The sequence below is a fragment of the Pongo abelii genome, chromosome 2 (assembly GCF_028885655.2).
Source record: "Pongo abelii isolate AG06213 chromosome 2, NHGRI_mPonAbe1-v2.0_pri, whole genome shotgun sequence".
Classification (NCBI taxonomy): Eukaryota; Metazoa; Chordata; class Mammalia; order Primates; family Hominidae; genus Pongo; species Pongo abelii.
In genome coordinates, this window is record NC_085928.1 from 127,296,092 (window position 1) to 127,308,950 (window position 12,859).

The 12,859-nt window shown below is 37.5% G+C and overlaps 2 protein-coding genes across 31 annotated transcripts in view; both read left to right on the top strand.

The window, feature by feature from the left end:
• The window catches only part of SLC4A7 (solute carrier family 4 member 7), a 110,846-nt gene extending 104,487 nt beyond the window's left edge, over window positions 1-6,359 (top strand). For all 9 annotated transcript variants that reach the window (XM_024244628.3, XM_054552477.2, XM_063722159.1 and 6 more), the window contains one exon: window positions 2,231-6,359. In XM_024244628.3, coding sequence (XP_024100396.1) covers window positions 2,231-2,312 — 82 coding nt within the window. In that variant the 3' untranslated portion in view covers window positions 2,313-6,359. The remainder of the gene's footprint in view (window positions 1-2,230) is intronic.
• Window positions 6,360-6,492: 133 nt separating this feature from the next.
• NEK10 (NIMA related kinase 10) overlaps window positions 6,493-12,859 on the top strand; it is a 266,823-nt gene continuing 260,456 nt past the window's right edge. For all 22 annotated transcript variants that reach the window (XR_008523824.2, XM_054552456.2, XM_054552461.2 and 19 more), the window contains exon 1: window positions 6,493-9,838. The gene's annotated coding sequence lies outside the window, so the exon portion shown is untranslated. The remainder of the gene's footprint in view (window positions 9,839-12,859) is intronic.

Here is a 12,859-nt window from a genome sequence, read left to right on the forward strand (position 1 = left end):
CAGGCACGGTGGCTCACACCTGTAATCCCAGCACTTTGGGAGGCTGAAGTGGGCAGATCATCTGAGGTCAGGATCATCTGAGGTCACTTGCAGTGAGCCGAGATCGTGCCATTGCACTCCAGGCCTGGGGGACAAGAGTGAAACTCTGTCTCAAAAAATAGTAATAATAATTTGAGCTATTTTATCATAAAAGTAAATTTCATATAGCAGTATGGAGTAAACATAAAAAAGATCAGAAGCCATATAAAGATTAGATAACTATTAGGGATTAAATACTGCAATTGAATACTATTTCAATCATGCTTTCTGATGGTCTAAGAAAAGAGAAAAACACAAGTTGTTCCCTTCTTGTGTTTTGGTTTAGTATGCCATTTGTTCAGGTGAGGTAAACATTTTGCTTGGAGATATTTGGAAGAAATCGAATCCATTGACATAAAGACCATTCAGTTTTACAGTGGACCATGTATTGAAAGTATTATGTAACCTCTTTCTTACATTTCTTGTTATGTAACCTTTTTTCTTTCTTTTGTTCTCACTTCAAGAACTAAGCCCTCAGGGATTCTGTTTGGTAATCATCAGTACTTTAATCCCTTAAGCCTCTGGAGATATGAATTACTGTCTTGTAGGGTGCTCAGTCATTCATACTCAGCAAATACTTCTTTTTTTTTGTACAGTTTGTGTGAGATGCTATGTTGGGTGTCTGTATATTCTGCTTGGGCATCAGATGAAAACTTTTCTAGGCCTTCAGTCACGTAGCTGTTTTTGTTCACTTGCTGTCTTAGCTCTGTCTTCCGACAATAATTGATTAGCTTTTTCTCATTCTTTCACTACCCTCTTTTATAACCTTTTTCCTACCTACTCTCTATCATATGTTTTTCTCTTCTGTCATCTGAGTTCTAATTTCTCAGCTGACTGTTTCCTTTCTTCTGTCTTTGATCTTAAAAAGTTTTAAAGTTAAACTCTTTGTAATTTTGGATCATTCAGTACAGCCAGAATTTTTCTAAGTATTCTTTTTACTATTAGTAATTGTTCACACTGTCAGCACCTCTGGCCTTGTTAGTATAATTATCATAAAAAATAAAGGCCTTACAATAATAATTAACATCTTTTATGCTTCTGCCTTTTGTTTGGGTTGCCCTGCACTTCAAAATCACATAGGAAGGAAGAGAATGTCTTGGCTGTGTTGTTTAACAGGAAAATGTTTGGGGATGGGGGTCTATTCTTCAGTTTGTCTGGAGAAGACAGCAAACCGTAGTGTGTTTTTACACTTTCTGAAAACTTTTTCCAGAACCCAGATATTCATATGTTACAATTAATCAATTAAATCCATGTACATGGAGTCACTGTGTGATACTAACTTGAAAATATAGAATAGGTCGGCCGGGTGCAGTGGTTCAGGCCTGTAATCCCAGCACTTTGGGAGGCCAGGGTGAGTGGATGATTTGAGGTCAGGAGTTCGAGACCAGCCTGACCAACATGGTGAAACCCCATCTCTACTAAAACTACAAAAATTAGCTGGGCATGGTGGTGCATGCCTGTAATCCCAGCTACTTGGGAGGCTGGGGCAGGAGAATCACTTGAACCTGGGAGGCAGAGGTTGCAGTGAGCTGAGATTGTGCCATTGCACTCCAGCCTGGGCAACAAGAGCAAAACTCTGTCTCTCAAAAAAACATATATGTATTTCAAATATTTGTTCTATATATATAGAATACATATTCATAAATACAAAACCAGTATGTATATAGAATATATAGAATAGATGTATTGGTTTTGTATTTATGAATCAAATTTGGGGTGAGAAGTTTTATAAATTTATAACCTTCTTGGAAATTATTTTATACCTATCTATATTAACAAAGATTCGTATATTAATAGATTTTTCAGTAAAATAAAAGTCTCGTGCTATAATTGTTCATATATGAAATAAAAGTAATCCAACAGATTCTGACCATATACTGCCCTATTTTAAAGACCCCCTGTTTAGTTGTAAGAAAAACATGAATTTAAATTGCAAACAGAATTTTTAATATTTGCAATTTTTTAAAAACAGAATTTTTAATATTTGCTTTTCCAGTTACGTTTATTGATTTAGAAAAGGTAAAATTAGCAAGTCATAAGTTTGTAGTGTTAATAGTAATCTCAGAAGGTTTAATATACTCATTGTTAGCCATGTTTAGAATTGAATATTTATATTTAAAAAATATTTATTTTAATTCTTTGTTTTAAATAGTCCTGATAAACCTGTGAGTGTGAAAATAAGTTTTGAAGATGAACCAAGAAAGAAATACGTGGATGCTGAAACTTCATTATAGAATTGAACCAAGAGGCATTATACATATAGATATATACATATGTAATGTGTGCGTATCATGTCACTATATTTAAGAATATTGTATGTCATGCTGTTTATGTGTGACTACCGGGTTTTTAAAAGTAGTGTCTGGAGTTTGTAATGAGCACCGTGGAGACTATGTATTTAATGAAATGCTCTCTTTGAAGTGAGGTACATGGTTCTTAACTATTCAAATATTTATTCTGTTAGAAAAAAAATTTCTGTTTTGCAATAGAAGGATGTGGAGAAATGCTTTCAGTCTGCTTTTGTTAAATCTCTTTGTTCATCAGTGGCAATTCATAAAAACCTTAAGTGATACTTTGTTTATATGTTTATAATTTTTATGTGTTTCTTGAAATTTTCACATATTATTTCACTTTTGTTAGTGCTTTATGGGAAGAATAGGGAGTCTATACCAGTGCTGTGGGAAAAGTGGTAACATTTCAGGGCTTCTCTATTTGTGTTTCATTTCTGTAGATGTCCATCATGTTTCACTAACTGGCGTTTTCTTAGCCATAGAGATGACTGTAGAACAATGGAAACTTTAATAATGATAGTTTTTAACTTTTATGTTTAAATTTTTTTTAATCTTAAAACCTTCATATCTAGGTGTCCATTGTGACAGACAAGTAAAATTGCAGGTGATTTGATAATTAAGCACCCATACCATTTATAACTTCATGAACTTAAAAAATTATACAATGCCAGTTTGCAATAGTTAGATTTTGATGCCTTTGTAGAATTTTTTTCTGAATCCTTATGCTCTTTTAAAGCCTATAATTCCCACTCTGTTCTCTGCCTTGTCTCTCTTTGTCTTAAAATGGTTTAGTTTCCATCAGGTTCAAGTTCTTGACTATTTTTCTCTTATAAGTAGTAGGCGTAAATAATCAGGAGTCAGAATTCTCTAAGAAGGGTCTATGATCAGTATTACTTTATTAAGAATTACCTTTCATTTTCTCTTTATGTTGTTATTCTTTCACTTTTGTAGATTACATTTAATAGCTTGTTACCTGTGATTTTATTTTAAAATATTTATTTTGATATGATGCTTAAATATTATATAAGCATTTGGAAAAGTAACAAATAGAGTAAATTGTTAATGTAAATAGTTGGTGCTCACTTTCATTTATGTTTATTATCTTAAAGCAATTGGTAGATTTTACATCTTTGATATAAAGCACTGCCATATTTATATTTTAAAAGGAAATTAGACATTTTATATGTAGCTCAGATTAATGGCATTTTTATTTTGTGTGTTAGTTTTTGCTTTTCTGAGCTTTTTAAAGTCTAACAAATCTTTTTAGTCATCTTTTATATACTTTTAGCTCCACATGAAATAAATGTTGTTAAGCCTGTAGGACTGGATGAATGGGGTTGTGAAACTGATTTGACAAGAGAATAATTTACAAAAATCAAATGAGTATTGAGAAGCCACAGAAATATCAAAAATGGTGACATCACTATTAGGATGAAAATTTTAATGAAATTCCAATGCTCCCTTTAACCATATAATTAAATTACAAAAGTATACATAATTAATCTAATAAAGGATCATGAGGAATGCCAAAAGCTGAAATTTTAGCAAGTCTGGTGTTTTAAATTCATTATAAACTATTTATTAACTAATGTAATGTCCTCCTCTAAGACCATATTGTAAGAGTCTAGTTAAAATGATGAATTCAACTTCTGCCTCTGATGAGAGGTTGGAAATGTAGCTGCTTTTCTTTAGAAAATATATAGCTGTCATCATTTGGTACTGCCTAAAAAGAGTTAGACTCTATTGGCAATTGATAGAGTATTACCCACGGTGCTTATTATTGTTTACGAGCTTCCATTGTAATGATTCCTTTTTATTTGTAGCAGCATAATTATTTCCAAAGACCCCAGTATTTGCTGCTATTTTTAAAACTCCCCTGATGTACCTGAACAACAGGATTTCCTCACATCATTTCCTTGTGTCTGGACATCAGGGGTAACAACTGTACTTACTTTACAGGAAGAAATTTTAAAACTGAAAACTACCTGGGATCATAGTGTTTCTGTGATTTTATTTAATTGTGTATAGTAATTATCCAGTGCCAGAAAAACCATCACTTGCAAAATACTTTGCACTCAAAATGTTTTTACAATGCTTCTAAATGTTACTGGTTTCTGCTTTCTTTTGACTACTTGACTGACAAAATGATCTGACTACTCCATTTAAGAGCAAAGGTAACTCATGTTTAAGTAATTAACTGCTTGTTTTAAGTGATTATATTTCTTCCACTGTTTTTGAAAAATAATCATAGATAGCATTCATTGAGAGAGAGTGACAGATATAATTTACTACATATATTGATTTTTAAATAAAGTTGCCTTAAATAAGTGTATATAAGCAGTAGTAGTTGCTATGTACTGATTTACCTCAAGGTGCAAAATAATTAAACCTGTACATATTCCATTTACAAAATAAATTCAGCCCTGCACTTTCTTTAGATGCCTTGATTTCCAGAATGGAGCTTAGTGCTACTGAATACCCTGGCCACAGAGCCACCTCAGGATATTCTTTTTCTCCACCCTAGTTTATTTATTTATAGATATCTGTTTACAAAGTCTGTAGTAAATCCTGATGCTGACCATCTGAAATGTACTTTTTTTCTGAATGCTGTTTCAATCTAAAATAGCAGCTTTTGAGAAAACAATGATGTAAATTCCTTATGATAAAAGGATGATTCTATATATTCTTTAATGATATTAAATATGCCGAAGCCAAGCACACAGTCTTTCTAAAGTGTGTGTATGTTTGTGTGAATGTGAATGATACCGATCTTATATCTGTTAAAAGTTGTTTTAAAAAGCTGTGGCATACCATTGTTCATATTTGCCAAGTCTTCTGTAAAGATGTCTAGGACAAAATATTTTATGTGCTAATGCATGTATTTGTAAACCAGATTTGTTTACCACTCAAAATTAACTTGTTTTCTTCATCCAAAAAAGTTTATTTCTTCCACATACTTAAATTTTCTGTGTGGGTATAATACAGCTTTCTAATTTTTTTCTTTCACAAAGGCAGGTTCAAAATTCTGTTGAAAGAAAAATGCTTTCTGAAACTGAGGTATAACACCAGAGCTTGCTGTTTAAAGGATTATATGATGTACATCAGTTCTATAAATGTGCTCAGCAGTTTAACATGTGAATCCTGTTTTAAAGTGCTCAGATTTCAACTGTGTAAGCCATTGACATAACGTTGTAATTAAAAATGTTTATATGAAATAACTTAATGTTTTAAATTTATTTATGTAGATCACATCATTTTTATCGTATGCAGTGCAAATATGTGAAATGTCTTTTGGTTTATTCCAACAATTATTTATTTTGGAAAGTAAATTTAAGACTTTAAGGACATTCAAAGTTTAAAATAGTGTTCAAATTGCAAAATTTGGCAATCTTAATATAAATTGGTTTCTTTTCTAACTTTTCAAAAACTAACATTAAATGTCAATTATAGGAAAACATAGTTGGAAATGTAATCATCGAAAGATCATTTTTAAAATGAAATTTAATTAGCACATATTGACTTCAACATTTGACTTAATTGTTAAACCCCAGTTTTGTTTTTTTAATCAGATTTTTGCACACTGATTAGTTTTTGTGTTGTGGCTTTTGTTGCTTTATTATTCAAGTTTTTTTTTTTTTCCCCCATGGGGGAGATTGTCTTCCAATGTTTAATTACCTTTAAATAAATAAAAATTGAATTTTATTGTTCATTTATATAAAATTTGATACCTTGATGTAATTTCACAATGCAGTTTTCCCAATTTTTATGGCTTTTATAATTACAATGATATTTTCTTCTATAATAAAATCCAAAGTAAACATTTAAATTGTAGAACTGATATTTTTCATTTATATGAAGTATAAGCCTCTACTGGGTCTATATTGTGAATGATCCTGCCTTTCAAATTTGTTTCATAATTGTTAGATGAAAACTATTTTTTTGGAGATGTTACTGAAGTTGATTGAGCAATAAAAGTCTACTTAATTAGTTGTTGGCTATTGTCTTTACTTTGTACTCTGATTATTAGGAGAGCCACATCTCTGTCTCAGCTTGAGATGGGATAGGAGAGGAAGGAAAATGAGTGATGTCCTAGGCTTCAATAGGAGAGAGAGAAAAGAGGAAACATTGAGAAAAAAAAAAATAGTGTTTGTTTCACAAAGGTGTTTGATAGTTAAGAAATAATTGATATTAAAGCTAAGAAAAGGCTGATCCATTTATCCCCCCCCCCCCCGATTTTAGAAATGTTGCTGTGTGATGTGTAATGATCTGCATGATAATACCGAACTCTCCAGGGCTTTTCTTTGTTTTTTTGTTCGTTTGTTTGTTTTTCAGACGGAGACTTGCTCTGTCGCCCAGGCTGGAGAGCAGTGGCCTGATCTCTGCTCACTGCAAGCCGCCTCCTGGGTTCACGCCATTCTCCTGCCTCAGCCTCCCGAGTAGCTGGGACTACAGGCGCCTGCCACAACGCCCGCCTAATTTTTTGTATTTTTTTAGTAGAGACGGGGTTTCACCGTGTTAGCCAGGATGGTCTCGATCCTCTGACCTCGTGATCTGTCCACCTCAGCCTCCCAAAATGCTGGGATTACAGGTGTGAGCCACCACGCCCGGCCACTTTCTTTGTTTTTAGTGACTTAGTTTATTACGAATTATTTTCCTTAATAGCAAATTACAGGTCTTGGTTTGTTTTTCATTTGCCATGTGTGGAACACTTTCCTTTTGTGTTTTCTGCACTGAAAAACATGTGATAACCTCACCATGAATTTTATAGCCTTTGGAATAAGATGGGGATAGACACTTATGTTTTTGGAAATTTCATTTGAAAATTTAGTTTACATATATTTTAGGGGAAAATTTTTTTTGTCAATTTATAATTCCTAGCTACAGACCTTTGAGATTCTGTAAGAGGAGAGAGGAAAAGAGTTAGCTCTCTTTGATCTGGCCAATAAAGGCATATCTGATCTCTTGAGTATCACTTCTTTTCATGGTTGACCTATACGTTCCCACCTCTGTGCTTTTAATGAAAACATTTCTGCTGTTTAGAAAACCTTTCTTTCTGCTTTTCTTTCAAAGCCCAATTTAAGTTCTGCCTTTACTTCAAATTGTACTCAGCCCTCTGCTTTCAGTCTAAAGATCATTCTCATTCCTCCACTTAGATTGTGTGTGTGTGTGTGTGTGTGTGTGTGTGTGTGTGTGTGTGTAAATAGCCTTTTCTTATTCTGGACCATTGGGCTAAAGTCTTTATAAATTTTGGGAAGTGGTTTTATCTTCTTGTTGAGTTGATCCTGAATATCTACTTACATGCATATTTGTTACCTTTATGCTGTTAGGACATTATGCTGTTTTACTCTTGAACTGTATAATTTACGTTATGCATTTCATTTTTAAAAAGGCCTTGGAAAAATATGTTTTCATAGTTTCGAGCCTTGCTATATAAGCTATAAGCTTGGTGCAAGATCTCTTGTGGGATTTTATTTTGTGTCATGTTACAGAGGGACCCTTAACATTTGAGATGATAGTGTATGTGTCTTTTAGAGACAGTGTCATTCTTGCCTCTTAATCTCTGCAGCTTTCAGGGAAGTTCAGGAATATTCTGGGATGGCCAAAACATTAGTTTAAGACTTTAATTTTACTGAGTAGTGGAAAGATGGGAAGCACAATTGGTATTCTGGTGAAGATGAGAAGTTCAGTGCAGTCATGTCTCACTGCTTAATATTTATTTTTTGAGATAGAGTCTTGCTGTGTCTCTCAGGCTGGAGTGCAGTGGCGTGATCTTGGCTCACTGCACCTCTGCTTCCTGGGTTCAAGTAATTCTTGTGCCTCAGCCTCCTGAGTAGTAGGGACTAGCATGTGCCACCATGCCCGGCTGATTTTTCTGTTTTTAGTAGAGACAGGGTTTGGCCATGAAGGCCAGGCTGGTCTCGAACTCCTAACCTCAAGTGATCCTCCTGCCTCGGCCTCCCAAAGTGCTGGGATTACAGGCGTGAGCCACGAAGCCAGGCCGACTGCTTAACATTTAGAATGTATGTACAGAATACTTTTTCTACTCAGCATTGGTCTTCCTGCCCCGTCACCTTGTTTTGTTTTATTGGTAACATTAATCCTGATTGTTTTGTATCTCTGAAGTTTAATTAGTCTGCTATACTCACCAGAGTTTGGCTTTCATCTTGCCTTTCTGCATTTCCAAAATAGGACCGTCTTCATTTTAAAAAATGCTTTCAATTACCCAAGCCTAAGTATTGTTAACCCAACAGGCCTACTTACTATCCACACCAGAAAAACGTTAGGGTTCACTGTATTCATTTAAAATCCAGTTTGGGAAGATGTAATCGCCAGACACACTCATGAGCGTTTAGTGGTACTAAGATGAGGTTGAATAGGGCCCAGTACTCGAAGAAATCGTCGAAGGAGCATCATCGTGGTTAAGACCAGACTCAGGTAGGTTTTACCCTGACTCCATCACTAGCTCTGCCATACTGGATTACTTAGGAAACTTCTTGTGCCTCCATTTTATAACTAAGTGAAATAAATAAGGAAAGAATTTGAAATCGTGCCCAGCATAAAATTAAGCACTCAATAGATTGGCATTTTTCATTTATTTAAAGTTACAAAATGTCAGGTGTATTTTTAAAGCGTTATTTAATGCAGTTGAGAATTTAAAGAAGCTTCAGACTTTCACAAAAGGTGAAGTGACTTGCCCAAGGCCACAGAACGAACTGGTGATAGTTGTACTATACAGGTTTCTTGAATCCCAGGTCACTCTTACTTTTGGTGAAAAATATGGTGCTGTGGCACCATATTCTCATTGCCTGTGGCTTGAGTAACTGAAGACGTTTTCATGCCATATGAAAGGTATTTAGCATGCTGCATTGATTCCTTATCAGATTAAATCTTTGCTTTTAAAGAGAATTGATTTTTAGCCCATAGCAATTCTTGAAAGTAAACACTCCAAGATGAAGGGGCCCTTTCCCATCAAAGGTTAGACACCCTAAATCCAGAAAAATCTTCAACGTGTAGGAGACCTGTTCACAGGTAGCTCTAGGTTCCCGTGAAGTGGCTGCCGCACAGCCTTCGGCATCACTTGCCGCCTCTTCTGCTTGCAAGCTTGGTGGTGGACCTAGCGCGTCTCTGGTTGCTACGGCGATTCCCCGGCAGGCGTCATCCGTCGCTATGGCGCTCTGCACTGCGCAGCATGGCTGCTCCCGATTGGCTGAGGCGCCTCAGGTGGCGGAGGAAGAATTGTCGGCATTGGCCTGGCCAGCGCTGGTTGGTGGCCTGGAGGAGGATTTGATTGGAAAACCAACGGTGCAGCTGGCCGCGGTGTCCCTGAGGTTGAGGGGACTGGGAATAGGCTGGCGGGAGGACGGGACGGGCTGAGACCGGACGGGACCCCCGGTCTGCAGCAGCAATTGACAGCAGCAGGGACAATGATAAGGAGATTGGCCTGAAGGAGGGACCGTCCCTTCCGCGCGGTGAGTAGGCGGGAGCCGGTGCTCGGCTGTGCCGGCGCGCAGCTTGAGTCAGGGTCTCCGGGGAGACGTCCTTAGGTCCCTGTGAAGCGGCCCCGAAGCCTCAGGAGCCAGCTTCACTAGACAAGAGGCAGGGGTAGAGAATGCCGCTGTGGTGGGTAAGTGAGTCACTGCGTGAGGCAGTCTTTTCAAAGCAGATGGGTTTGTGTTGGACGGATGGATGGTGGGAAAGCGCCATCAACGATGCTTCATGGCGCTTCCATTTTGATAACGGAATTATTCTGGTTAAATGGAACCTGAATGTGTCTCTTCCAATCTGCTCCGACGCCTCTGAAGGTTCATTCTTCATCTCTATGAGCGTCACTTTTCTGCCTTCGCCTTACAGGATGCTGCTTTGACTTTGCCCCTCTGCTTTTCTGCTCTACTTTGGTGAGCTCTTCCACTTCCTCGCCTCAGGCACCATCTATCTGACGATGATTAGAAAGTCTCCACCTGGAACCTAGCCTGCTCTACTAACCGTCAGACCCCAAAATCCAGCTGCCAAGTTAACTCCACACATGTGCAACCCTGAACGCCATCTTCCCCATGTCTGCTACTGCTCTTGCATTCCCTATTTTGGGCATCACTATCCATTCAGTTTTCAAAAACTACACTCTAGACAACATCCATGACACTTACTGCTGCTTCCTCTGCATCTCTATCAATTATCAAGACTATCCCTTCTTAATAGGTGTTGAATCACTTCCCACATTACCATCTCTATTTTTACTGTCTCAATTTCCACTGTCTCTTGGTTAAATTCAACACCCATCTGGCTTCTCCGATTCTAGTCTGGCCTTATCTATCTAATCCACTTTTTTTCCCACCATTGTTAAACTGATTTTTTTTTTTTTTTTAGAAGGAGTCTTGCTGTGTTGCCAGCCTGGAGTGCAGTGGAGCGATCTCAGCTCACTGCAGCCTCTGCCTTCCGGGTTCAACCAGTTCTCATGCCTCAGCCTCCAGAGAGCTGGGATTACAGGCGCAAGCCACTACGCCTGGATAATTTTTGTATTTTTAGTAGAGAAGGGGTTACACCGTGTTGGCCAGGCTGGTCTCGAACTCCTGATCTCAGGTGATCCACCCACCTCAGCCTCCCAAAGTGCTGGAATTACAGGGGTGAGCCACCGTGCCCGGCTAAACTGATTTTTTTAAAGCGCACATAAGGGCATTTCCCTTCCCTACTTAAAGTCCTGCCATGATTCCCCATTACCCTAATCCAATCTTTAGTTAGGCCTTCTATCAGCAGTTCCATTTTGATTGTTCCCAGAATATGTCACATTCTCTCCTGTGTGTAATTATCTCACCTGTTGCTCACACTGCCTGGAATTGACTTTCCTTTTTGCACCCCCACACTCCTGCTCTCACTCCCCAATCATTTTCTGTATGTTGCTTGATTACTGTTTCTTTCTCTAGACTGCCTCTGTGACGGCAAACGCCATCTTTGTCTCAGTCACTATTGTTATATATATCCAGGATTTAGCCCAGTACAAGACATCGTAACAGGTGTTCAACAAATACTTGTTAACTGATTGAATCTCTAAAATGAGAAGTTACTGTTTGCCATGGTATCTTTATTTCTTCCAGAAAAGTCAGAAATGGCCAATGAAGCTTTTGGTTATAAAAGGTAAATGTTGAAAAAATGTTATAAAAGGTACAGGTTTTACTTTAATTTCAAGTCCCTTAGTAATTGGAAACTACTTCAATTCACAGTTTATAGTTCAAGGCATAATCATTATCATGGTAGCTGTTATTATATGACATAAGCTTAAAATGGTAAAGAGAGAGAGAGACAGTACAGCATGGTTTGCAAGAGCTAAGCTTTGGAGTCATACGTACATGGGTTTGAATCCTAGCTCTAGCATTTTAGTTGTGTAATATAACAAATTACTTCGCCTCTAGTCAGATTCTTTATCTGCACAATGGGCATATAATAGCACCTAGCTCATAGGATTGTTTTAAAGATTATATGTACATAATTCATACCAAAGGTATGGTGCTTTATATATAGTAAGCTTTCACATTTAAAAATGAACACACTGGGCCAGGCATGGTGGCTCATGCCGTGAATCCCAGCACTTTGGGACAATGAGGTGGGTGGATCACCTGAGGTCAGCAGTTCAAGATCAGCCTGGCTCACATGGTGAAACCCCATCTCTACAAAAAATACAAAATTAGCTGGGCGTGGTGGCACACACCTGTAATCCCCGCTACTTGGGAGGCTGAAGCAGGAGAATCCCTTGAACCGGCAGGCAGAGGTTGCAGTGAGCCAAGATCATGCCACTGCTGAACAGCCTGGGCAACAAGAGTGAAACTCTGTCTCAAAAAAAAAAAAAAAAAAAAAAAAAAAATGAACACACTGAAGTCTAGAGATGCTAAATTGTCATGGTCAGTTTACAAAAGGTAAAAATCAATCTTTTGATTCAGTCAAGTGTAATTTCTAGGACACCATCCTGTTGTTATAGTACTTGATCACAAACTTTTGTGTTTGGTGACAGCTCTGATACAGCTCAGAGTCTCAATCATTCAGTGAGTATTTATTGACCATCTAATGGGTTTGGGGCTTCATGCCCAGTGAGGGTGAGCCAAAAGACAGTGCAACAAATAAAGTCTTCAGGAGGTGGAAGAAGGGCCTGGAATGTTACTCTGCCTGTCAGAGCCAGTCAAGCTTTGAGGTTGAAGTCAAAGTGAACTGGGTTGAGCACTTGGATAGGCAGAGAGAAGCTGGAGGTTCATCCAGACAGTCAACAAATATTTATTGAACACCTGGGCCTTCAGCAGTGAACAAAACAAAGGCACTATTCTCTTAGGACAGTTCTCAGGGCACAGTAGAGCGGAGTTCACAGAACACAGATTCTTGAGCCAGACTGCTTGGGTTCTAATCCTAGCTCCCCAAATCCTAGATATGGGATTGGCAAGTTACTTAATCTTTCTGCACCTCAGTTTCCTCATCTGTAAAATGGGGTGGTTGTGAACATTACATGAATT